This window comes from Podarcis erhardii (assembly GCF_964252035.2).
Source record: "Podarcis erhardii genome assembly, chromosome: 3".
Taxonomy (NCBI): Eukaryota; Metazoa; Chordata; class Lepidosauria; order Squamata; family Lacertidae; genus Podarcis; species Podarcis erhardii.
Window position 1 is genome coordinate 116,109,394 of NC_138507.1, and position 26,123 is coordinate 116,135,516.

Genomic DNA, 26,123 nt, shown 5'->3' on the forward strand with positions numbered 1-26,123 from the left:
CATGCTGTTACATGACTCAGAAGCTGTACGCCGGCTCCCTCGGCCAATAAAGCGAGATGAGCGCTGCAACCCCAGAGTCATGACTGGACCTAATGGTCAGGAGTCCCTTTACCTTTACATAGGGTGGTTCATAAAAAACTTTTTTTTTAAAATGCCTGCTCCAAAGGTCTTATCTTACTACACTAGGGATTATATAGCTATATCTGAAATTCATGCATATCCGTTAATATCTTGACCCTCCTCCACAACAATAACTGTTTACTTGGCTGTTTTCATATGTCGTGAAGGCTGAAATTTCACTTCAGTGGAGCCAAAACAATCCATCCTGTAGGTTTAAGTATCTGTTCCCAGTCGCCTCCTTGTTATCAGAGGCCCATAATCCACATTCCTTTGTAAGAATGTAAGAGATGAGCGCCGCAACCCCAGAGTCGGTCACGACTGGACCTAATGGTCAGGGGTCCCTTTACCTTTTAAAGGTACGCCTGACCATTAGGTCCAATCATGGACAACTCTGGGGTTGCGGCGCTCATCTCGCTCTACAGGCCAAGGAGCCGGTGTTTGTCCACAGACAGTTTTTCTGGGTCATGTGGCCAGAATGACTAAGCCACGTCTGGCGAAACCAGAGCAGTGCACAGAAACGCCATTTACCTTCCCGCTGGAGCGGTACCTATTTATCTACTTGCACTTTGATGTGCTTTCGAACTGCTAGGTTGGCAGGAGCAGGGACCAAACAACGGGAGCTCACCCCGTCACGGGGATTCGAACCACGAACCTTTTGATCGGCAAGTCCAAGCGCCACAGTGGTTTAACCCACAGCACCACCCGCGTCCCATAACATAGATGTAGCACACTCAAATTTTGATGGAAGGGCAATAGGCACCACAAGGGGGAGCTGTTTCAAAAGCAAAGCATGCATTTGAATCCAAATCGGAACTAAAATTAAATACGCATTGCTGTGATTGCTTTTTCTAAGGCTCCTAGCCCCCTTTTTTGGGGGGGGGGGTCTTTGTTTTGACCTTGGCAGGAGAAGTGAATAGCTAAGCCCCGTCTTCCTGAGTGCTGTTTTCACAGTGAGAATTGGGCTTTCCCTCCCCTGTAATTGGTTAAGGAAAAACGAGATTATATAGTTGCTCTGCTGCGTATTTAAGCACTAGTTTTGCCCTCTGCTAACCTGAAACTATCTGAAACGCTCGGGAAATCTGAAGTGAAAAATGTCTGCCTTTTAGGGCGTGGGATTTATTCAAATATGCTGGGATTTCTTGGTGGTGTTTCTTGGGCCATGTTGGTGGCGAGGACGTGTCAGCTGTATCCAAATGCATTGGCCTCAACACTGGTTCATAAATTCTTCCTGGTTTTCTCCAGGTGGTAAGTATCTGGCCAGCCGTCACAATTCACAGATCGTACATGAACTAGATTATAACATAGGAAGAACACAGATCAGATCTTGGGCCGGCAAGATGTTGCCTCTCAGTTACAACTGGAAAGTGAACTAACCATGAAATTGTGCATTTCAGAATGGGATGCCCTTGGAATCCACCCCAGAGACTTTTAAGTAACTTGCCTTCAGTAAATGCACCTTTCTGCTGCCATCAAAATGTTTTCCTGGCCAGGAATGCCCCCTGAGTGTCTCCCCTGCTGTTTTGTTTAGAAGTGTGCTTTCAGATTCCAAGTTGTTGATATTGTGCATTGTCTTGTATGTCTTCAGGCACGCAAACAGCATAAATAAAGTGTACTCCTGAGAGTGCTATGTGAATGCCTCCCTAAAATTAACTCCCAGTTGGCTTTTCCCTTACCCTAGAACAGTGATGGCCAAACTTGGCCTTCCAGCTGTTTTGGAACTACAACTCCCATCACCCCTAGCTATCAGGACCAGTGGTCAGGGATGATGGGAATTGTAGTCCCAAAACAGTTGGAGGGCCACGTTTGGCCATCACTGCCCCAGTAGGACAAGGGTGGCTTTTTATTGCCACAAAATTTATCTGTTGCTTCCTATATAAAGTGTCTTGAAGTAAAACAATGGTCACTTGCAATAGGATAAATTTTAAAAACCCTCACTTGATAAGAGCAAGAAATAGTTTTAAACGTCATCGGCCCCATATTGTGGAATATACTGCCAATAAAGATTTAGCAGGCACATTTTGCTTTTCACTTTTAAACACCTGCTAGAAAGTTTCCTATTGCAGGCGATTAAAACTACATATTTCCACAATGGTTAATTGATGTCTGTTTTCAACTTTTAAATGATTTTACTGTATGGTTTTCTGGTTTTTGTTAATATTTAATATTACCCCTTCATTAATATTTTTTAAATGAAATGGTGGTCTGTACATAGTTTTTATAAATAAACTATTCCTATGCCGCCGTATTAAAAGACTTTAACACTACAACAGGGTGCCTGAGAAAACAAGAATATGTCCACCTGGTTGCCTAAATGTCGACAGATAAAAGAGAGGGCTTCTTCTCACAACATATACTGTATTTTTCGCCCTATAGGGCGCACCGGCCCATAGGGCGCACCTAGTTTTTGGGGGGGGAATAAAGAAAAAAAATTATTTCCCCCCCAGCCCCCAGAACAGGCTGCTATCCGCAAGCCTTGGGAGCCCGGTGGGAACTCCCGCCAGGCTCCCAAGGCTTGTGGATAGCTTCCTGAAGCCTGGAGAGCGAGAGGGGTCAGTGCGCACCGACCCCTCTCTCGCTCTCCAGGCTTCAGCGAAAGCCTGCATTCGCCCCATAGGACGCACACACATTTCCCCTTCATTTTTGGAGGGGGAAAAGTATGTCCTATAGGGCGAAAAATACGGTAGTTAAAACTATGGAATTTGCTCCCAGGTGAGGTCTTGATAGCCACCAACATAGCTTGCTTTAAAAGTGGATTTCAGAAATTCACAGAGGACAAGGCTATTACTGGGTACCACTTGCCGTGATAGCTATTTTCCATCTCCACTGACTGAGGAATCCTGCTTCTGAAAACCAGTTGCTGGGAATTGCAGGTGGGACAGAGTACTACTGCAGTCCTGTTCCACTTGCAGGATTCCCACAAGCATCTGGTTGGCTACTGTGAGACGAGGGTGCTAGACTGGATGAGCCATTGGCCTGATTCAGCAGGCTTGTCTTATGATAATGATAGCACCAGGCACACCCACCCTTCAGAGAGCGTTTCCCAGCCAGGGAGCCACCACTGAAAAGGCCCTTTGTACCTCCCTTGGAAGGAACACGCAACAGTGGCCTGAGGAGCAATTGGGAGCAGGTCTTATGGCTGTAAAGTCATACCTCATGTTACGTTTGCTTCAGGTTGCGCGTTTTCAGGTTGTGTCCCACGGCGATCCGGAAGTACCAGAAAGGGTTACTTCTGGGTTTCACCACTTGTGCAGACGTGGAAAATGACGTCACGCACAAAAGCGGCAAATCGCAACCCGCGCATGCACAGACACGGGTTGCATTCTTTTTCAGGTTGCGAACGGGCCTCTGGAACGGATCCCGTTCGCAACCAGAGGTACCACTGTACTCAACACGAACCATTTCGTCTTCCCTGCCCTCCACCCCACCCACCCACCCATCCCCAGCCAACAGGCAAATGTGAATGCTTGAATTAAAGGGTCTCACAGTTCTTTAGACCAGTGTTTCCTAACCTTTGGTCTCCAGCTGTTTTTTTGGACTACAATTCCCATCATCCCTGACCACTGGTCTTGCTAGCAAGGGATGATGGGAGTTGTAGTCCAAAAACAGCTAGAGACCAAAGGTTGGGAAGCACTGCTTTAGACTTCATTTGAACAGTATAACTCTTGGCCTAATTGGTGTAGAATAATACCACTCTTACAAATGTATTTGCACTTTATACTTAAGATTTTCTGCATGTAATAAACAGACAAGCAAATTGTGCCCTGCCCATCTGACTGGGTTGCCTCAGCCACCCCTGGACAGCTTCCAACGAATACAAAAGCGCATGTCTTCACCGATATGGATAACTGACATGCAGCTTTCTAGACTGCAGTATTCACTTGGTTTCGCTCACCTGCTCTCTTTTCAGGGAATGGCCCAATCCAGTCTTGTTGAAAGAGCCCGAAGAGAGCAACCTCAACTTGCCGGCCTGGGACCCCAGGGTTCGTAGAGCACATTGCCTTGAAAACCACCCTGTATCCCCCGGCGTCAGTTGTAGCAGCCGTGTCAGAGTGTTGCTGCTCTTTTAGTCAGGAGGGAGGGGCGGAGAACTGAATCATACTGAGCCCTCTTGATTCTCCAGGACACCAGCAGCAGCAGCTTTGACAAGCCTGCCACCTGACAAAGGTGTCCTTGCTGAGAGGCTTTGCCTTCTATGGGACAACATCTTTGGTAATCCTCACAGAACTCTAGCCCAATGGTTGCCATTAATTTGATTTTGAATTGATTTTAGAATGAATTGATTTTAGAATGCTGTATTTACTGTTGTTAGCTGCTCTGAGCCCGGCTTCGGCTGGGGAGGGTGGGATATAAATAAATTATTATTATTATTATTAATAATAATAATAATAATATCTGCTTCACCCAGAGGCACAGTTGCTGGGGTCGGGGGAGAGACATTCCCTTGCCTCTACGAAACAGGGAGCAGAGTGGAGTGGAGTGCAGAGTTCAGGAATAATATGCCCCGCTTGGTTATAAATTCTGAGACTATACACCTGCATACCTTTTATAGGGTATCCAGCTAAACAGTTCCACTAGTACAGTGTTTTTAAGCAGCACAACAGAACTTCCCCACACACCTCCAAAATTGTTCCAGAGGGTTGGGGGAACCTTGAAATAAATTTGGGGGCACATGGGGAGAAGAGAAGATGAGGCAGTTCCATTGTGTTGCTTAAACCGTTTTTAACATTGTGTAATACTGTATTTTCATATTAATGTGTCTTCATTGTTGTGACCTGCCCTGGGACCTTAGGATGAAGTGCACATAATAAATGTTTGTAGTAGTAATAAGAATAATAAACCAATAGACATGAAACGTTGAGTTGGAGGCCATCTGTATTGTGTTATCAACTAACTAATTAAGTCATTGAATCTGTATACCGACCTTCATCCGAAGATCACAGGGCGGTTCACAGCGTAAAAATACAAAATGAGAATCCAAAATACACAATAAAAACTGCAACTTGTTTTAGCAAATTCTGATGGCATAACAGGGAATCAGATACACACACGGGAGATTAGGCTTTCAGTGACTACTAGTCATTATGGCTGTGAAAAAACGCTGGTATGCTTCTGAATGCCTGTTGCTGGAGATCATGGCTGGGGAGAGCGCTGTTGCCCTTGTGTCCTGCTTAGAGGCTTCCCGTGGGCCTCTGTTCAGCCATTGTAAGAAGAAGATGCTGGACTAGATGGGGCCTTGGTCTGAACCCAGCAAGGGTTCTTAACGTTCTTATAATCCTTCACCTGCCACAGGTAAATCCATCAGACAGGTATCACCTGATGCCCATCATCACCCCAGCGTATCCACAACAGAACTCCACGTATAATGTGTCGACTTCAACCAGAGCGGTAATGGTAGAAGAATTCAAATACGGTAAGCCACCTTGATATATATTCCCAAATGGTGGGGTATAAACACTTTTGAGCTAGCAGTGTGCGGTTCTCCCAGAGACCATAGATGCAGGCTCAAACTCCCTCGGGAGGTGTGGACTCTCCTTCCTTTGAGGTTTTAAAGGAGAGGTTGGGTGGCCATCTGCCATGGATGCTTTTGCTGAGATTCCTGCATTGCAGGGGGTTGGACTAGATGACCCTCGGGGCCCTCCCAGTGCTACAATTCTATGATTCTATGATAGTGGAAACAGAAGGAGAAGTGGGAAGTGGGAAGGGCACTGTCTAGATGAGGATACTGATGGCCAAGAGAGATGTATCTGGTTCTTGATTGCATGAGACTTGATATAATGATAATAATAATTTATTATTTATACCCCGCCCATCTGGCTGAGTTTCCCCAGCCACTCTGGGCAGCTCCCAATCGAGTGTTAAAAACAATACAGCATTAAATATTAAAAACTTCCCTAAACAGGGCTGCCTTCAGATGTCTTTTAAAGATGAGATATCTGCTTATTTCCTTGACATCTGATGGGAGGGCGTTCCACAGGGCGGGTGCCACTACTGAGAAGGCCCTCTGTCTGGTTCCCTGTAACCTCACTTCTTGCAATGAGGGAACCACCAGAAGGCCCTCGGCGCTGGATCTCAGTGTCCGGGCTGAACAATGGGGGTGGAGATGCTCCTTCAGGTATACAGGACCGAGGCCGTTAAAGTTCAGCACCAACACTTTGAATTGTGCTCGGAAACGTACTGAGAGCCAATGCAGATCTCTCAGACCAGTGTTATGTGTTCTCGGTGGCCACTCCCAGTCACCAGTCTAGCTGCTGCATTCTGGATTAGTTGCACTTTCCGGTTAACCTTCAAAGGTTAGATAGAGCGCATTGCGGTAGTCCAAGCGAGAGATAACTAGAGCATGCACCACTCTGGCAAGACAGTCTGCAGGCAGGTAGGGTCTCAGCCTGCGTACCAGGTGGACCTGGTAAACAGCTGGCCTGGACACAGAATTGACCTGCACCTCCATGGACAGCTATGAGTCCAAAATGACTCCCAGGCTGCGCACCTGGTCCTTCAGGTACCCCATTCAGGACCAGGGAGACCCCACCCACCCCCAAAAACAGTACTCAATCTGTTAGCTCAATCTGTTAGCTGCCATCCATCCTCCAACTGCCTCCAGACACTCACACAGGACTTTCACCGCCTTCACTGGTTCTGATTTGAAAGAGAGGTAGAGCTGGGTGTCATCTGGGTGTCTTTATGGTTTGCAATTTTCCTCCTTAGTCTCAGTGCTGTGAGTTGAGCCAAGTAGCCTTTGAGTTCCCTTTCCAGACTTGTGCTCCCCCAGTTCCAGTTCTGTGAAGGCACTCCAAGGCTACCCAACTCAGAAGATCTGCAAAAGTTTATAACAAAAGCAATCACATTGCGGTTTTGTGTCTCTACAGGTCTTGTGGTTACAGACGAGATTCTTCAAGGGAAATCAGACTGGTCAAAGCTGCTTGAGCCATCCAACTTCTTTCAAAAGTACAAGTATGTGAGAGTACCTGGGCTTTCAAAGCCCCTATTGAAGCAGTTGTAGCTGGCAGTGCTTACACAAGTTTAAAAACAACGTAAGATCAGAATAACAATAACTTCCCAGCAGAGCAGGTAAAAATTCTTCTGTGAAAAAAAGAACGAGCTTGTTACCGGTCAGCCCTCCCTAGGGAAAGGTGTTGCAGAGGCAAGGAACCACAGCAGAGATTCCTTGTTTCTGGTAGTCACCCACCTGCCTCTGATGGTGGAGGGCCTTAGAGCATGGGTAGGCAAACTAAGGCCCAGGGGCCGGATCCGGCCCAATTACCTTCTAAATCTGATTCGTGGATGGTCCGGGAATCAGCGTGTTTTTACATGAGTGGAATGTGTCTTTTTATTTAAAATGCATCTCTGTGTTATTCGTGGGGAATTTGTTCATTGGGGGGGGGATTTTCCAGCCCCCCACAAGGTCTGAGGGACAGTGGACCGCCCCCCCCCACTGAAAAACTTTGCTGACCCGTGCCTTAGAGGAAGGCCTTAATATGTACTCTGGCAGGTTCATGTTGTAGGATGTGATCTTTTAGGTACCCAGGTCCTAAGCCACTTAAAGGTAAAGGGATGCCTGACCATTAGGTCCAGTCGTGGCCGACTCTGGAGTTGCGGCGCTCATCTCGCTTTATTGGCCGAGGGAGCCGGCGTACAGCTTCTGGGCCATGTGGCCAGCATGACTAAGCCGTTTCTGGCAAACCAGAGCAGCACATGGAAACGCCATTTACCTTCCCGCAAGAGTGGTACCTATTTATCTACTTGCACTTTGACGTGCTTTCGAACTGCTAGGTTGGCAGAAGCAGCTACCGAGCAACGGGAGCTCACCCCATCGTGGAGATTCGAACCGCCGACCTTCTCATCGGCAAGTCCTAGGCTCTGTGGTTTAACCCACAGCACCACCCGCGTCCTGGTTCCCCAAGCCGCTTAGGGCCCTTCAAATATTTAAACTGGCACTTAAAATTGTGCTCAAATATACTGGGAGCTGATGAAGTCATTCCAGAACTGAGATATGTACGCCCAGCCCTAATCACCAATCTTATTCTGCTGAAATAAAAGAAACTCCGTAATCCCACAGCCATTCTTCTTATGGAGCTTCCCCTTGGTAGAAGCTTTAAACTCTTCTTAGGCATTAAATCGATCCAAGCAACTAGGCCAGAAATGGGAAGCGATGTTGACCTGTAAGCCATTGGAAACATGTGGGGATAGGCTTCTCCCTACAGAAGAAATGAGAGAAAGGCTGAAGAGGACGTGAAAGTTGTCTAGCGCTTTGGAAAGGCCTTTTATTAAAATGGTTGAAAAAAGATCACATTAGCATTGCTTTACGTTTCCAGGCATTACATTGTGTTGACTGCTAGTTCCTCAACTGAAGAACACCATTTGGAATGGTAAGTCTCTGAAAACTCTGGGTGTTAGATTTTCAATGTGATGATAATACGATTTGGGGAGGGGGTGAACAGGGGTAATAGGCTGGAGACATGCCCTGTCCGTCAGAGCTTCTTACCCTAGAATGGCAGGACGTCTGATGACTGTGCCGATAACTTGCATTCAAGTGCTCAGCTCAGAGTAAAATGCACATAGGTCTCAGACCTGCAGCCCTTATGCTGCTTTCAAACAAAGCAAAAACCTCACTCATGTTTGGTTTATTATTGGGGTTACTTTGAACATGCTTTGATTTTTTTATTTCTAAGTTGCCTTGAGTATGAGAGTTGGGGCACCCAGCTTAAATAAATACAGTGGTACCTCGGGTTAAGTACTTAATTTGCTCTGGAGGTCCGTTCTTAACCTGAAACTGTTCTTAACCTGAAGCACCACTTTAGCTAATGGGGCCTCCTGCTGCCGTCGCGCCCCCAGAGCACGATTTCTGTTCTCATCCTGAAGCAAAGTTCTTAACCCGAGGTACTATTTCTGGGTTAGCAGAGTCTGTAACCTGAAGCGTATGTAACCTGGAGTGTATGTAACCTGAGGTACCACTGTAAAACACTACAGGCATGGCCACACACGCATCACGCTGAACCCAGAAGCAGTCCGAAAACATTACAAAAGGGGACAGGGTGGGGTGCTTGCAAACTTTTTCAGATACATGTGATGTCACTTAAATATGCGGTGCCTTGGAACGTAACCCCTGCATAAATTGGAGTTGCCTGTAAACCAAAAACGTGCACCTCCTGGTCCAGTCTTAAAACTTTGGTTTGTTGCAGTACACCCATTGGGCCACGTGGTGTCACCCTTCAGTTGGTGGTTAGAAGTAAATCGGGCAGCCTTCAGTAAAACTGTTAACTGAAACTTCATTTTGCATTTTTCTCGTGTTTGTGTTTTTAGGGTCGGCCTGGTAGAATCGAAAATCCGTGTGCTTGTTGGAAACATGGAACGGAATGAATGTATTGCAATCGCCCAAGTGAATCCGCAGTCCTTTCCAGGGAGTAAGGAAAAATTCAAAGAGTGAGTTCATGCTTCGTTGGCTACTTGAGCCCGTGAAAATGTGGCGGCATTGGGGTGTAAACTTCTTGTTGTGATGGCAAGAACAGATTCCCTTGAGGAGTCCTTGGAAGGGAATTTTTCAGGGAAAGATTAGCCAATATCATAGCTGTCAACTTTTCCCTTTTCTTGCGAGGAATCCTATTCGGAATAAGGGAATTTCCCTTTAAAAAAGGAAAACATTGACAGCTATGGTCAAAACAAAATGAAAAAATTCCTTCCAGTAGCACCTTAAAGACCAACTGAGTTAGTTCTAGGTATGAGCTTTCGTGTGCATGCACACTTCTTCAGATACACGGTGTATCTGAAGAAGTGTGCATGCACACGAAAGCTCATACCTAGAACTAACTCAGTTGGTCTTTAAGGTGCTACTGGAAGGAATTTTTTCATTTTGTTTTGACCATGGCAGACCAACACGGCTACCTATCTGTAATTGACAGCTATGGCCGATATGAACGTGAGTGCCAACAAATCCCCGATTACTGGCTATTCCTTCCCTGCAGCCTGCCTTTTCCTGAGCCAGAAAGGAGGCAGGGGACAGTAAACTACTGCCTGGGGAATGCATTTTGCAGAGCTGCTTGGTAGGTAGAGGAAGAATTGAGTATCTGCCAGCTGATTCTCACGTCTGTAAGTGCCCTGTCCCTGCAATAGGGTAACAAGAGAAGCATAGCGATTCAGAGCCTTGCAGTGTAGCCCTGCCCATTCCTGTGTGACACCTGGAGCTCTCTACCCTGCCTCAATATTACTGAAGCATCATGCTAGTTTTCCTTGGCAATCCCTGCATTGCTGCAACTTTGCTGACATCTCGCCAGTCCTTTCAGTTCAGTTCAGCTGTCCTGGAACTTTCCCTTCAGGAGCGACTTTGTGTCCGTATGGTTTCTGGGGATAATTTTTAAGAAAGCAGAGAATGCAGAGAGTGTCTGCGTTGACTTGACCTACGATATCCAGTCGTTCACGGACACAGGTAAACAAACCCCTTCTCTTCTTGGTGAAAGTCCTGCCTCTGAACGGGCTAAGGTTGCTTGCCTGTTTCCCAAAGGGTTGCCCAACTTCAGTATAAATTAGTGCCTATACTAACTGAAGAATCAAGTTCTGCTAGGAGTTGAAAGCTTTTCTCCCACTGCCCCCGTGTGTGTGTGTGTGTGTGTGTGTGTGTGTGTTTTCAACTCGACAAGCCTTCTGATGAGGTTACGTGCTTAGTCTTGTGAAATATGAGAAAGAAGCATTGCTTGCTAACCATCCAGCGACTCTGTTTGCAACATAACAGTATAATCCACTGTGCTCAGAAAAACGTTGTTTCTTCGTCTCATTTTGAAAGAAAAGGCCCTAGAGCAGGGTTAGCCAACATGGTGCCCTCCAGATGTTGTGGTATCTGAAGACATGAAAGCTCATGCCAGTAACAAACTTAGTTGGTCTCTAAGGTGCTACTGGAAGGATTTTTTTTTATTTTGTTTCAACTACGGCAGACCAACATGGCTACCTACCTGTAACTATTACAACACCTGTTGTCCCAGATCAAAGGGAAGGCTGGCTGGGGCTGATGGGAACTGGAAGCCAGAGGGCACCATCTTGGCTAATCTAGTGCTGGAAACTCGCTCATTCCTTAATGCCACCTAACTATTGTGCCTCTGCAACCTCCTGGTTTTATTCCTTGATTGCGGGTATTCCCCCTTAGCCCATTAAATGACATCTAATCAGTTCTGTTTACACTGAACATGACAGATCTGCTCTTGGAAGCACTGAAATACTGGAGGGTGGCGGGAGGGTCAGTGCGTTTCATGGGAGCTTCTCAAAATATACTGTGCTAAGCTTAAAGCTTTCGCTCCTGCCTTCCAATGCTGCTACTGCTGGAACTTGCTGGGATTCTGTGTGATGCCTTCACATTCTAAGTAAGCTGTGCTTCGATGGAGAACTGAACAGTTCTTCCCCAACCTCTGCAGTTTCAAGGGCCACACTGGGCTCTCTTATTTTGACTTCCGGTATCAGTCAGTCGGAAGGACGCAGATGGCACTGTGGGTTAAACCACAGAGCCTAGGACTTGCGGATCAGAAGGTTGGCGGTTCGAATCCCCGTGACGGGGTGAGCTCCCGTTGCTCGGTTCCTGCTCCTGCCAACCTAGCAGTTCGATAGCATGTCAAAGTGCAAGTAGATAAATAGGTACCACTCCGGTGGGAAGGTGAACGGCGTTTCCGTGCACAAGGTAAACGGCGTTTCCGTGCACTGCTCTGGTTCTCCAGAAGCAGCTTAGTCATGCTGGCCACATGACCCAGAAGCTGTACGCCGGCTCCCTCGGCCAATAAAGCGAGATGAGCGCCACAACCCCAGAGTCGGCCACAACTGGACCTAATGGTCAGGGGTCCCTTTACCTATCAGTCAGTCAGTCAGTTTTATTTCACATAGCCAAAGGCTGCCGCAATTTACACAGAATCATTCAACAATTAAAAGAAAATATGCTGGATTGATACAAAAAGCTTAAAACGTTTATATTATCAGAACAGTACATACTCTAAACAGAGCTATAAAAGTACCTTAATATACAAGTTAAGACATTAAACAAAATTTATAAGCTAAAATTATCACATGGCCACTAATATATTTTAAAAAAAATTAAGTAATACAATGTGCAATTAAATTCAGAGTTTGGTGATAAAGATAGAATATAGCTTGATGTAGATAGGGTCAAATAAATTCATCTCCTTTACAGTTGGTAGCTACCTTGGCGATATAATTTGCTCTGATTTTCCTAGCGGCAGTTGCAAAGAGTGCTACACGCCAGGTCACATACTTATCTGTGTGCGGGGAGATATAAAATCATGTCAGAGGGGTTCTGGCCAGGGGACCTTGTCATTATAGGTGCTAAAAATCTTTCTCTTGCTTCATTATATAAGGGGCAGTGCAAGATATAATGCATAAGGTCCTCTACTTCAGGACATCCCCTAATGCAGACACGTTCGTTTGTTGGTATGCCTCTGTGTCTCCCATCTCTATAAGCAGAGTTTATTGTATTTGATTGCAACTCTGTAAAAGCTTTCCGAAGTTGCAGAAAAGTCAATTCATTAAAATAAGATGTGTGTTCATAGGCCTCTCTAAGTTTAAAATATAATGGGGCGCATGTAGATGTGTACATAGAGTTTAGATCCTTTTTAGTTGCCACTGCCCTTATGGTTCGCTTAAAAATATTTTTCTGGCAATATAAGGGAAGTTCTTTGATCTTGGTCACTGCGAGGTCATATTTGCCCATCCGATGTACCCTAGTGACCAGTCACAGTCCCCTCCCAATAAATCACCGTCTGTACTGCTTCTCTCCCTTAGTTCTTAGTTCCTGCTGTCAGGTTTAAAAGGCAGTAGTGCCCCCTAAGAGCTATTAGAACAGCTTGGTAGCCAAACTACCAGGGCATGCCTTCATCTGTGCACCTGTTCTGTAAGCCCCACAGTGTACCGTATTTTTCACTCTATAAGACGCACCAGACCACAAGACGCACCTAGTTTTTGGAGGAGGAAAACAAGAAAAAAAATATTCTGAATCTCAGAAGCTGGAACAGCAAGAGGGATCACTGTGCAGTGAAAGCAGCAATCCCTCTTGCTGTTCTGGCTTCTGGCTGTGCAGCCTGCATTCACTCCATAAGACGCACACACATTTCCCCTTACTTTTTAGGAGGGAAAAAGTGAGTCTTATAGAGCAAAAAATATGGTACTTCGCTGTGGGGCAGAGCTTGCATGGGCTGTGAATGGAGGAGGCTGTCGCTGCAGCAGAATAAGCGGCAGCTCACTTTGCTGTGCAGGCTTCCTTGATCTGCTTGACCTTCTTTCTTCTGCCTTAAGTTTATCGGCAGGCGAATAATATCAGCCTGTTGAAAGAAGGCATGAAGATCGAAGCTGCTCACGTGAGGAAGAAACAGCTCCACAATTACTTGCCTGCAGACGTCTTGCAGAAGAGAAAAAAGGTGAGCCCAAATTCTGGACTTTACATTTTATTTTTATTAAAAAAACAAACCCTTTAGTTGTAGGTCTGCGAACTTAAGTCAGTTTTTCTCAACAGAGTATGCCAGACATAAGCCAAAACATTGGTGGACCTGTGTTGAGAAGCACATCTACATATGATGGCTGCTTGGGCAGGTACAGGGACGTAGGCGTTGGGACACAATCCAGGGCTCTTCCCCCTTTCAGCAGCATGGCAAAACCCAGCAGCAGTTCTGCAAAAGAAGTTGAAAGGTGGGCATAGTCTTAATACATTCTGTGTTGCCGCATCAATGTTCCGTTGCTCCAGAAGTGACTTAGTCCTGCTGGCCACATGACCCGGAAAGCTGTCTGTGGACAAACGCCGGCTCCCTCGGCCTGAAGTGAGATGAGCGCTGCAACTGTTGGGATATTCTGTTCCACCTTAAGGAACAAGCATGGTTGTTGTGTGTCACATGCCTGTTCACACTCCAGCACAGCTTGCTGGGAACTTCCGTTTGTGTATAGCTTTTGCTTTAGCTGTCTTGCTTTGGACACGAAGGAGATCAGACATGTTTCCTTTTGTCCTGATGTACGCTGAATAAACTGCTTGTAAATATGCTCACACAGCCTCTCCTGCCATTTCTGTTTGTGCAGCTTTTACTCTGCTGAGTAGCGTGCCTTAGCTTCTGAAGCTCAGGTCACAGATTCATGCTGAACCAAGGACTGGAGTTTGCTTGGCACACTGGCCGGTGGGCTGGAGTCAGCTGGGGACCTGCCAATTGCCCCTTTTCCTTGGTTGCATGCTAACAGCAACCCCATAGTCGCCTTTAACTGGACTTAACCATCCAGGGGTCTTTTACCTTTTTTAAAAAAGTCAATGCTTGTACCATTTTCAAAGCCTCGCTTCTGTCTTAAGACCCAGGAATGCTCAGCCACTTGATCTGGCAAAGAGGACTTGAGTCCATGAAAGCTTGTGCTATATTTGCTAGTCTTTAAGGACACAGGTGGCGCTGTGATCTAAACAACAGAGCCTAGGGTTTGCCGATCAGAAGTCAGCAGTTCGAATCCCCGTGACGGGGTGAGCTCCCGTTGCTCGGTCCCAGCTCCTGCCCACCTAGCAGTTCGAAAGCACATCAAAGTTCAAGTAGATAAATAGGTACCGCTCCAGCAGGAAGGTAAACAGCATTTCCGTGCGCTGGTTCTCCAGAAGCGGCTTGGTCATGCTGGCCACGTGACCTGGAAGCTGTACGCCGGCTCCCTCGGCCAATAAAGTGAGATGAGCGCCAGAGTCGTCCACAACTGGACCTAAGGGTCAGGGGTCCCTTTACCTTTACCTTTACCTTTAAGGTGCCACAAGACTATGGGGAGGCCATTGTTGCAAGAGACTCCTGCAACCGCTCCTGCATTTGAGAATGCCTCAATTTTGAGTTCATTTCCCCAAGGCCAAATTCTTCCTATTGTTACACACAATCTTCTGCCAAGCTGTAGCAAGATTCCAGGCACTTACCCAGGGTCTTGTTTCCGTTATGAATTCAGGTTGGTTCATGGAGGACACACAGATCAGCTTTGGAGATTCTGTAGCTCTGTGTGTGTTTAACCATGTTGGATTATTCTACCGCTGTAAAGACTCGGGTCTTTGCTGCCTTTTAAATCTGCCTCTACTGTCAGAGGCAAGATGGCTTTGAATACCAGTTTCCTGCAATCTCAGGTGTGGAGAGCGCTGTTGCATTAACTTCCTGATTGCAACCTTCCCAGAGGCATTGACTTACTGTGAGAGTAGAGTAGAGTGCCGCTTTAGATGGTCCTATGGCCTGATCCAGCAGCCTTTTCTTAACGTTCTTAAATCTGCTTAATGTTAACAGACTGAACCGACTTACAGCAAAATCTTTTGTCTCTATTTATTTGAGCAGAAGTGTTTTTTATGGTGACGTTGTGCCAGACCTATAGAGCCTAACACATGTCAAGACATGTTCCTTACCCAGGGAATTATCCTTACCCTTATTCCTGCTTTACACAGGAATGCTGTCTTTCAAAGTACCACCATCTGTACTAACAGAGAGAAGCCACCGAACGTCCTTCAGCCTTTGATGTCTTCTCAAGGTTTGTCCATTCCAGTAGTTGGTCCACGTACTGTGTCTAAAATGTGAAAAATCATCTATTCTTTTTGGCACCCGTCTGTCTCAAGAGACAATGGAGTGTGCCTCCAGGGGTAAAATCAAAACTCTGGAGAATCACAGCACCCACTGTGGCTGAAGAGCCCAGTAGCTCATAACTGCAGCCTCCCGCATCATTTCCGCTACTATCCTTCATCCATTAAGATCCCAGGGTGGTTTGCAAAATAAAGTTTAAACAATACATTCATTTTTTTTAAAAAAAGAATTAAAACATTCAGTTGTTTAAAAAACATATATTCGAACCATAACCGCACTGTGGCAGAAGAAGGCATTGGCGAGAGTTCTTTTTTGGAAATCCATAAGTTAAAAACTTTAAAAGATTCTTCTTTTTTGCAGTGCCGGATTCCGCAGTTGCAGATAACACGGCTGCACCTTCTCCAGGCAGCTACAGCATCTCCAAGGCTGTAGAGCCAGATGTGGCTCCCACAACAGCCCATAACCATCAGCAGCATCTGGATGGAGTGGCTTCTGCAAGCGTAAAGAACATTTCCATGAACAAGAGAGGTCACGCACCTGCCTTGCAAGACGGGTTCAAACGGCTGAAAGATGTAGGAACGGCAAGTACCTGGTCAGAGTGGCCTGATGTTACATGACAGATGTTGAAACAATGCCTAGGATTGCAGCCTCATACTGACGGAAGCATGCATAGGGGGAGGGAAGGATCCTGACATCTGAATACTCAACTCCGTTCGGACTTCGCAGAGGCCGTTAACAGGTTTTTACAGCATAAGTAACACAACTTGCCTGAAGGGCTCCAGAGGCAGATTTTAACATGACTTGTGTTTGCCGCCTTGAAGGAACCTCCAACCTTTTCCACTTTTGTGTAGTAGCTATAGAGCCGAAAGGACTGGATCAAATGTCAGCCGAGCAGCATTGGATGGATATAGGGAGAAGCACTTTCCATTTTCTCTTGGGAGAAAAGCAATGACAAACCTAGACAGCATCTTAAAAAGCAGAGACATCGCCTTGCCAACAAAGGTCCATATAGTTAAAGCCATGGTTTTCCCAGTAGTGATGTATGGAAGTGAGAGCTGGACCATAAAGAAGGCTGATCGCCGAAGAATTGATGCTTTTGAATTAAGGTGCTGGAGGAGACTCTTGAGAGTCCCATGGACTGCAAGAAGATCAAACCTCTCCATTCTGAAGGAAATCAGCCCTGAGTGCTCACTGGAAGGACAGATCGTGAAGCTGAGGCTCCAATACTGTGGCCACCTCATGAGAAGAGAAGACGCCCTGGAAAAGACCCTGATGTTGGGAAAGATTGAGGGCACAAGGAGAAGGGGACGACAGATGACGAGATGGTTGGACAGTGTTCTCAAAGCTACGGACAAGAGTCTGACCAAACTGCGGGAGGCAGTGGAAGACAGGAGTCTGGTCCACGGGGTCACGAAGAGTCGGACACGACTAAACGACTAAACAACAACAGTTTCTGTTGTAGCTGTGATAAGTCTTAGGAATGCTGTAAAAGGCTATTTCACATGGCTTCCAGACAGATTTCACCTTAATGGTGTCTCCAGATCCTTCATGGTTGCTATGAGGCTGCAGTCTCAAAACCTATTTAATCCAAAGTCCACTCTTATTCCTTTGGAGTGGGCATGTCTCGTTTTGTGCTTCAAGATTTTGAAGTTGCATGTGGGGGGATAGTAATTGCACAACGTTACAGACTTATCTGCTTCTGGCTGTAATTCACTGTTCATTGTCTTTAAATACTGACTAGGTTTTTCTTCTTCTGATCCCTTTAGCGCAGCCTGGAAGACACCCCACTGGTTCCAACTTCTGGCACATTAAGATCACAGGTACTCTTTGGAGCCCCCTTAGTTTCAAAAGAAGAACCAGAAATGGAGCTATAGTTCCTATGGCCTAAAGGCCTTAAATATTTACTTGATATCCATATATATTCTTTACCCCTAAAAATTAGTGCCAAACATTTGCTTTTGGTGATATGCATGTTCAAATCCCAAATTTCAGCCTCTCGAGAGCTTTGCTTCCTAGACTAGGGGCTAAATTAGTTTTAAAAGACCCTGATAATGAAATATAAAAACCGTAACACTCAGCTGTGTTATTTTAGAAGAAGAATAGAAGCTGAGCATTGGAAGGTGAAAGACACAGCAGTGCAGGATCAGTGCCAGGGTCCACGGATGTGTCTTTTTGTACCTGAACTCCTGGAATCTCAGCTTCACACATCTGATTTCCGTTTTCCTTTCGCAGCGGCTTTCCAGTAAAGAGTTACCAGATTCATCCTCCCCGATTCCAGCAAGCGGAGTTCGTGTTGTTAAAAACTCCATCAGGCTGACGCTCAACCGATAGCAGGCACCTCTTCGGGCAATGTTAAGTGAAATGTGTTTTTGATGGCTGCTGCAATATTATTTCGTTTCACATGTCATTCTAAAAGCATATTACTTGGGCTGTAACAGTTGGACTTACTTGGAAAAAATATTCTAAGCAATTGAAAAGGTGCCCAGATTCAGTAACATCCATATGTGTGTTTGTGTATCTCACTCTTGCACGTGTTTGTAGTTGCCCTGGGTGTTGGAGATCCTAAATCTCTTAAATCTCTCTTCTCAAGAGGCCTTCTCTTTAAAATGCTCTAATAGGATGTGTGTCTTGAACTATAACACAGCCTGATTCATACTTCAGAAATATTCTTTACCTTATATGCAGACTTAACTGATGGATTAAGCTACTAAAGTGTGTGTGTGTGTGTGTGTGTGTGTGTGTGTGTGTGTGTAAAGGTAAAGGGACCCCTGACCATTAGGTCCAGTCGTGGCCGACTCTGGGGTTGCAGCACTCATCTCGCTTTATTGGCCGAGGGAGCCGGCGTACAGCTTCTGGGTCATGTGGCCAGCAGGACTAAGCCACTTCTGGTGAACCAGAGCAGCGCACGGAAATGCCCTTTACCTTCCCACCGGTACCTATTTATCTACTTGCTCTTTGATGTGCTTTTGAACTGCTAGGTTGGCAGGAGCAGGGACTGAGCAACGGGAGCTCACCCCGTTGTGGGGATTCGAACCGCCGACCATATACACATACATATATACACACACACACAAACTTATTTGACCAGGTTGCAGGCCGCTATTGTTTCTTAAGAGAAAATGCCCAAAGCAGCTTACACACTTAAAATACACAGTACAATCCTGAAATTGACACACACAAAACTTAACCAGTTGCCAATCAGCAACACCATAAAACAGCAATGTATTTAAAAGGTGTCTTAGTTATTCCATCCATGCGGGCGACACCTAAAGCAGGGATGGGGAGCTGTGGGGCGAGTGCAGCCACGAGGCCCTCCCCATCTGGGTTACAGCCTCGTCACCTTGGCTTTCCTTGTACCTGCCCAGCAATGACACTGTGCTTAAAAGCTTCCATTTGTTCCAACGGACACTGTTTTTAAGCCTAAGTACTGGATGGAGGGGGACACAGGTGGCGCTGTGGTCTAAACCACAGAGCCTAGGACTTGCCTATCAGCAGGTCGGCGGTTCGAATCCCCACGACGGGGTGAGTTCCTGTTGTTTGGTCCCAGCTCCTGCCCACCTAGCAGTTTGAAAGCACGCCAAAATGCAAGTAGATAAATAAGTACCGCTGCGGTGGGAAGGTAAACAGCGTTTCCGTGCACTGCTCTGGTTCTCCAGAAGCGGCTTAGTCATGCTGGCCACATGACCCGGAAACTGTACGCCGGCTCCCTCGGCCAATAAAGCGAGATGAGCACCGCAACCCCAGAGTCGTCCGCAACTGGACCTAATGGTCAGGGGTCCCTTTACTGGATGGATGACAGTTTTTCCAGGGAGATGAGGTTGCAGCTGGATTAACTTCTCCCTAAAAGATCACGCGCCCCTGACATTGCATAGCAGTTAGGCTTAAAAACCACCATTGCTGGTTGATGTTGAGCTGAATTGCTGTGCAGGGTGAAGAGGCTGGGGAGAAAGGGGCAGTGCCAGATTTACGTATAAGCTAAACAAGCTATAGCTTAGGGCCCCACTCTCTTGGGGACCCCCAAAAAATTTAAAGGGAAAAAACCTATAAAAATATAAGATAAGAAAACAAATAAAATAAAATAAAACCTACAGACAGCAACAGTGTTTTGTGTTGTGTAGGCTCCTATGATGTAAGTAATGGGCCCCGCCTGCTAGCCTGCTCCCCAAAATATCACTGGTTTGCTCATTTCTATATCTAGAGTGGAACCGGGTGGCACTGTGGGTTAAACCACAGAACCTAGGACTTGCCGATCAAAAGGTAGGCGGTTCGAATCCCCGTGACAGGGTGAGCTCCCATTGCTCGGTCCCTGCTCCTGCCAACCTAGCAGTTCAAAAGCACTTCAAAGTGCAAGTAGATAAATAGGTACCGCTCCGGCGGGAAGGTAAACGGCGTTTCCGTGCGCTGCTCTGGTTCACCAGAAGTAGCTTAGTCATGCTGGCCACATGGCCCGGAAGCTGTCTACGGACAAACGGCAGCTCCCTTGGCCTATAGAGCAAGATGAGCGCCGCAACCCCAGAGTCAGTCAGGACTGGACCTCATGGTCAGGGGTCCCTTAACCTTTACCTATATATAGGATGCCTACATTCTGCATGGACTGATTGCATGGCAACACGTAGCATGCAGCTGCAGTGCAGCACAGTTGAATGTAGGTCAAGCTGTTGTACCTGTTATCTAATACTAAAGAGTGCTTGTAGACTGATGATCAGGCAGCATAGATTTAAGGGTATGAGTCTTATGCCTACTGATTGATTTCATGTCATACATAATTTATTCATTTTGATAGCTTTAGATACCTATCAGGTTCATAAATTAGCATATAGCAGATATTCAACACAAAAAACAGCAACAATTTGTTGTTGACAAAGAACCGCTGGGCATATAAAGGGCCCCATTACCTTCAGTAGCTTAGTGGAAGGGTGTGTGTGTAGCAGAAGTGTGTGTGCTCCTTTTCCAGCCTCTGCTGTTAGATATCCCCCCAGGGAATGTGGCCCTTGAGATGGGAGAGAGGGGAAAAGGTGCCCTATCCCTGATTTAAAGCAGGGAAATAGGGGCCACAGCTAAATGGTGGTGCACCTCCAGCTAAGATCTCAGTTGGGAAAGTCCTCTGCCTGACATCATGGATAGTGGAGTGTAGCCAAGTTCTGAGCTCAGTGGATTGCGCAATGCAATGCAATACACCTTATCTTTGTTTAAACTGATTTAATCTTCTGTAAATTTCACTCTGCAGGTGCTGCACCATCTGAACTGTTGCCAAAAAATATATATATTCCAAGATGCTATTGCCCAAAATCCATGGCCCCGTGTGCCTGTGATTTGGATATTTGTTCCCTTGGACTGTGTCTACTTCATGTTCACTGTGCGGATGCATAGCTTCATTTTAAGTCTCGTGTTGTCTTGAGTGGAAAACGTCTTTTGTTATAAAAATCCAAAAAAAAAATGTCTTGTGCCTATTTTTCCCGAAAGGGGTGTCATGCAGACAGCTTGGCTATGGTGGACTGGATTCCACTGGATTCCCCAGTAGCACAGGCAGTCTGGATCTCCCCCCTTAAAACATATTCTTTACACAGTTGGCAGCTCTAATCAGGAAACCCACGAGCAGTTTTAGCGGCGTGGGAAGGTGGAGACCGCTCCACTTAAACTGATAGGTTTCATGAATTAGGTGATTCTTGTGAAATTGATTGGAATAATTTTACGCACAGGAGAATCTCTGTGTGTCAAGGGTGCTTCTCCTTTTGAAATGCAAATTTGTAGAATTAGGCACCTATACCTCTGCACTGTGTTCATGTCCCATAAAAACTGCTTCCCATGGAGGCCCACAAAACGAAAACCTAGAACACAATCCACCCATAGTTTAAGAACATAAATGCTCCATGGATCGTAATGAGAGTTGAGCATGGCTTTCTCTCACTACTCCTCTTCCCTGTCCTATTTGAAATCCATGAGAGTTAAATGTGATTCAGTTTTAATTGGATTGCACTCTGGGTTGTTTTTTTTTAAAAAAAAATTAAAATTCAAGCAAAAACTTAAATCTGCCACAATACTGAATTGTCTAGGATAATTTCTGACACTTGAACTTTGGAACAGTCTGAAGGCTTTGCTGTATGGCCTTAACACAAGTAATTTGGATTGTGCGTTTTATTGGCTGAAATCTCAAAACTATTGCTCATACCTTGTCCAGATTATATAAAAATTCCTGACCTGCCTTTTTTAGTTTACCTATTTTCTGTCAACTGTGACTATGAATGCAGGCAGGGCTGGAATATTGAGTTTTACTGGAGTCTGGACAACGTACTATTATGAATAACTTGCCTAGAATCAACACTGCCCAATTTAACACCACTGCACTCATGTTGCCAAAATATCTCCCAAAATTTGCTCTCCACTTTCAAATCAATCTCCAGAAGTGTTAGGAACAAATACTGTTTACAAATCTTAAATTACGTGTTGTTTTGTGTTTTTGTAATGAGGGGGAAAAAAGATAATGTATATTCAGAGTATTTTTGTATGTATTGTAAAATATCATCTTTTCAAAGAAAAATTTAAAAAACTCTAGTCTCTCATCTGCTTTGTTTGTGTGTGGTCAGAGACCCAATTACATTTCGACCTAGTTAAAATGTCTACCAACTGGTAACTTCCCCCTAAACTGTCATTCTGATGCAATTCCTTTTCCTCATTGCAATCAGGAGTATAGAAAGTGCCTCCTACTTAAAATGCCAGTAAATGCAGCTTCTGCTAAGCATTTGTGGTAGAAGTTGCACCTCCCAATCAGTATCCAAGCTGTGGAGTTGCTGTTTCACAAGACTGATTCCCAGCATGGATAAACACATGCATGTGTTATGTGCTAAGAGCTGGTGTAAGAGAGTGTCTAAGGCAGCGGTTCTCAACCTGTGGGTCCCCAGAAGTTGTTGGGCTACAACTCCCATCATCCCTGAGCTCTGGCCTTGCTAGCTAGGGGTGATGGGAGTTGTAGTTCAACAACATCTGGGGACCCACAGGTTGAGAAAGGCTGGTCTAAGGGATGCCTTTGAATAAAATTCCACCTTTCAAAAGCTATTAGAATATGAGGGCTAATCATAGCTGTCAACTTACAGATTTGAAAATAAGGGACCAGCAGCCTCAAAAATAAGGGACCAGCAGCCAAAATAAGGGATTTTAGTCAACCAGCAGCCAAACTAAGCCTCAAGCGGTGGTTCCCACAGCGCAGCAACCCGGCAAAGGGGATGCAGCAAGGAAAACCACCGTCACCTTTCCGCTGGGAAGCACTGAGCAAAGGCTAGTCCCCAGGCAACGCGGCCGATTTGATTGGCACAAGGCATGCCAGCTTCACCCCCTAGTCGTTGTTAGACTCCTTATTGGGTGAGCAACGCAGCCAAGCAACACAGTTGGAGCCTCCCTCCTCCTTGGCCAGCGGGGAGGGAGAGAGAGGAGCTGCTTCCTTTGAAATCTGGGAAATTTAAGGGACATCATCAATAAGGGACGGCAGAGGGACACAGCGCTCGCATAAGGGAGTTTCCTGCCAAATAAGGGATGGTTGATAGCTATGAGGCTAATGCCAATATTCACAGATAGGCTATTGGGATGATACAGAAGCAATGGGGGGTTAGGATTGGGTCAACTGAAAATGCCCTTAAGTCACACTGTTGAGTAGATCCACTGAATTAATTGGGTATGGCCAACTTGAATGCGTTGACTCGTGCACACTTTTGCTTGTCTCATTCCTAGAAAGCACGGATCCAACCGGTTTTCTGTTCGCCCCACCACTTTCCCTGGGAAAACTTGCTCTTTACCATTGAATGGGAGCAAGCGCCAATCTACAGAAAACCCAGTTGACATTTGCTCCCATTCAGCAGGTGTGTGTGGACAAGACTTTCATTGGATCTTCAACGAGTATGACATAGCTGGATGCAGCCCCGTGACTTTTTGAAAGTAGAGCAATTGGGAGTGTGGTGTTAGTTGGTGACTATGGCACACTTGGAAGTTTAACGTTTTGGTAGTCCATGTGTTTACAGCAGTGATGGCCAAACTTGGCCCTCCAGCTGTTTTGGGACTACAATTCCCATTATCCCTTACCACTGGTCCTGTTAGCTAGGGGTGATGGGAGTTGTAGTCCCAAAACAGCTGGAGGGCCAAGTTTAGCCATCACTGGTTTACAGCATAGAGTTGTTTCTGCAGCATCGCCCATTGAGTAACAGCTACAACTTTCAAAACTAACCCTAGATATGTGAAAGCAGTCCAAGCTGGATGTTACTGTAGCAAAAAACAGTATCTTAAAAGATACTGTTTGCATTTAGGTGTGCAGAGGTAGCAGTGGGCGTGTTGGACCCAACAGAACACCCAAAACGGCAAACCTGGCTTTTGAAGAGGGGAGCAACCCATCCCAAAATGAGCTGGCTATGCACCTATTCTTCAATCACCTATTCAACACTACCTGTGTCTTGCCTAGATTAAGTCTGGAAGTAGATTGGATAAGAATGAACAACCTTGGGGTTTCCGTTCACAATCATACTCCCTTGGCTCCAATTTAAAACAAAGCAAACTAACTTGGTTCTTTTGCCATACCAGTCGTACCTGGGTCCAGATCTTTTACTCCTTTCATGTAAAATGGCACAGGAGACAACAGGCGTGCCTATGGTACCTTGTATATATATATTTTAATGATATTTATTGAAGTTTCCATTAAGACACAAAAATACACAAACATACACGAACAAATACAAGTATAATTTCAATCCTTTTTTTCCTTTTAAACTTTATTTCCTCGACCTCCTCACACCTCCCCCTTCTGTATTATAATTTCATTACTCTCTGCTCAACAAGTTCTTATCTTATTGCCCAACCTTAATTTGATAATTTTGTTAAATCATGGTATTATTTTCCTTCTTTCTTTCATTCCTCAATTTATTTTTAAGACCTTATATCTATTTAATTTAAAAAACCCAATTTTAATTTAATCTTAAACCTTTTTTCTAAAGTCGGCCCAAGTTTCCCTTCCACGATTTTTCCTCATACCATAAAAATTACAAAAAAGAAATAAACATATAAACAAGATCTAAGCAGATTATATCACCCTTCGGATTCCCAAATCCCACCCTCCCTTTCCCGGTTTTGATCCCCAAACCAGTGTCCATAAATGCGTCCATTTCTCAGCCTGGATCCCAAACACCTGAGGCTTTTAGACCTCTCTCAGTTTCTCTCTGCCGGTCTTTTTGACAGTCCTTTGTTTTCAACACCAACTCTCGAAGAAGCTCTGTCCCAATAATGTCCATTTTTCTTCCAAACAGGCCTCTGTATTTAAGAGTGGAGCTCAAATTTTGTTTCTTAAGTCTTTTAAATCTGTATGTCCCAAAAGCTCCAATTTCCATCTCAGTCAAATTTATGCTACCAGGCCTCTGGTCTAGCTTTGTCTTCTGCAACATTGTGGCTTCATCTTTAATTTCCAGTAAGTCCTCATGTCTCTTGGGATTTTTCTAACTTCGTTTCCCCAGCTGCGGCAGTTTCTGTTTCAACTTCAAGGGCTATTGGTTCAGAAACGAAAACCTGTGTCAGGTCTCTTCCTGTTCCCACAAGATTGTTTACTGTATCATTCAGTGCTGTTGCCCTTGTTGTTAAGATGTTGCTCTGGTCCTGGAACTTTCCCAGGAGATAAAAAGTCCTATTCAGCTCAGCGAGTATTTTTCCACTTGGAGCCATTTCTTGCAGTGTTCCAAAACTCCCCTCTAGGGGGATTCTGTTTACTTAGTGTCTTTACAATTTCAATCCAATAGACCAAAATGTAACTTATTTTCCTTTGCTCCCGACAATTTATATCCAAATTTAGGAAAATCTAGCCAGCAGAATCACCAAAAGCGACGTTTCCTTTTATTTCCCAACTTTGACAGCTAGTTTGACAGCTGTCAAAGTCCGTATCTTTCCAACAGGCTCTTTCACAGATCGCACCTGGGTCCCGGGGGGTTGCACTTTAATTTAAACCAATTCTTATCCTCCAGCAAAATCAAATATACTGTCCAATCGCGAAGATAGTAGTTTTTCTTCCAAAAAGGCAAAGATGTTTCTCCCAACTTTAGTTAGCTAGTCCTTGCTTTAGACTATCTACAAGGCGGGGGGTGGACTTCCTTTTTACACTTCCCCCGATCGTGCCGAATTTTAAAGAAGAATTTCCCTTTTAAGTCCAATTTCCATATTACTCACAGGTTGTTGCTTTTAGTCCGAATATTGAAGGAAAAAGTCAGCGCTCTCCATCCATGGCATGCGGCTTCACTCAGCAGGGGAAGCAGAGGACTCTCAGCACTGTGCCGCTCCCCGCTCCCGTTCCGCAGCCTTTAAAAAGGCTCCTTTGCGGGTCGGGGGGGCGCTAATGGTGCCCGCCGAGTCACCACGTCCACAGGCATCCACACCTGTGGTTTTAAGGGTCCCCGCGTGGCCGGCGCGGCAGAACCCGATCCCTACTGAGCCGATTCCCTC

General features: G+C 45.5%; 1 protein-coding gene across 3 annotated transcripts in view; it reads left to right on the plus strand.

Annotated features, from left to right (window-relative positions):
- PAPOLG (poly(A) polymerase gamma) overlaps nucleotides 1–21,653 on the plus strand; it is a 43,742-nt gene extending 22,089 nt beyond the window's left edge. The window contains exons 9-22 of one of the 3 annotated variants that reach the window (XM_081854676.1): nucleotides 1,227–1,365; nucleotides 4,028–4,100; nucleotides 5,410–5,530; nucleotides 6,984–7,068; nucleotides 8,430–8,483; nucleotides 9,418–9,537; nucleotides 10,428–10,537; nucleotides 13,396–13,517; nucleotides 13,613–13,785; nucleotides 15,530–15,612; nucleotides 16,023–16,234; nucleotides 17,429–17,482; nucleotides 17,895–18,013; nucleotides 20,889–21,653. In XM_081854676.1, the coding sequence (XP_081710802.1) occupies nucleotides 1,227–1,365; nucleotides 4,028–4,100; nucleotides 5,410–5,530; nucleotides 6,984–7,068; nucleotides 8,430–8,483; nucleotides 9,418–9,537; nucleotides 10,428–10,537; nucleotides 13,396–13,517; nucleotides 13,613–13,785; nucleotides 15,530–15,612; nucleotides 16,023–16,234; nucleotides 17,429–17,482; nucleotides 17,895–17,993 (1,445 nt within the window). In that variant the 3' untranslated portion in view covers nucleotides 17,994–18,013; nucleotides 20,889–21,653. Of the gene's footprint in view, nucleotides 1–1,226; nucleotides 1,366–4,027; nucleotides 4,101–5,409; nucleotides 5,531–6,983; nucleotides 7,069–8,429; nucleotides 8,484–9,417; nucleotides 9,538–10,427; nucleotides 10,538–13,395; nucleotides 13,518–13,612; nucleotides 13,786–15,529; nucleotides 15,613–16,022; nucleotides 16,235–17,428; nucleotides 17,483–17,894; nucleotides 18,509–20,888 lie in introns of those variants that run through there. The other 2 variants (XM_081854678.1, XM_081854677.1) reach the window with 2 other exon arrangements.
- Nucleotides 21,654–26,123: the final 4,470 nt, after the last annotated feature.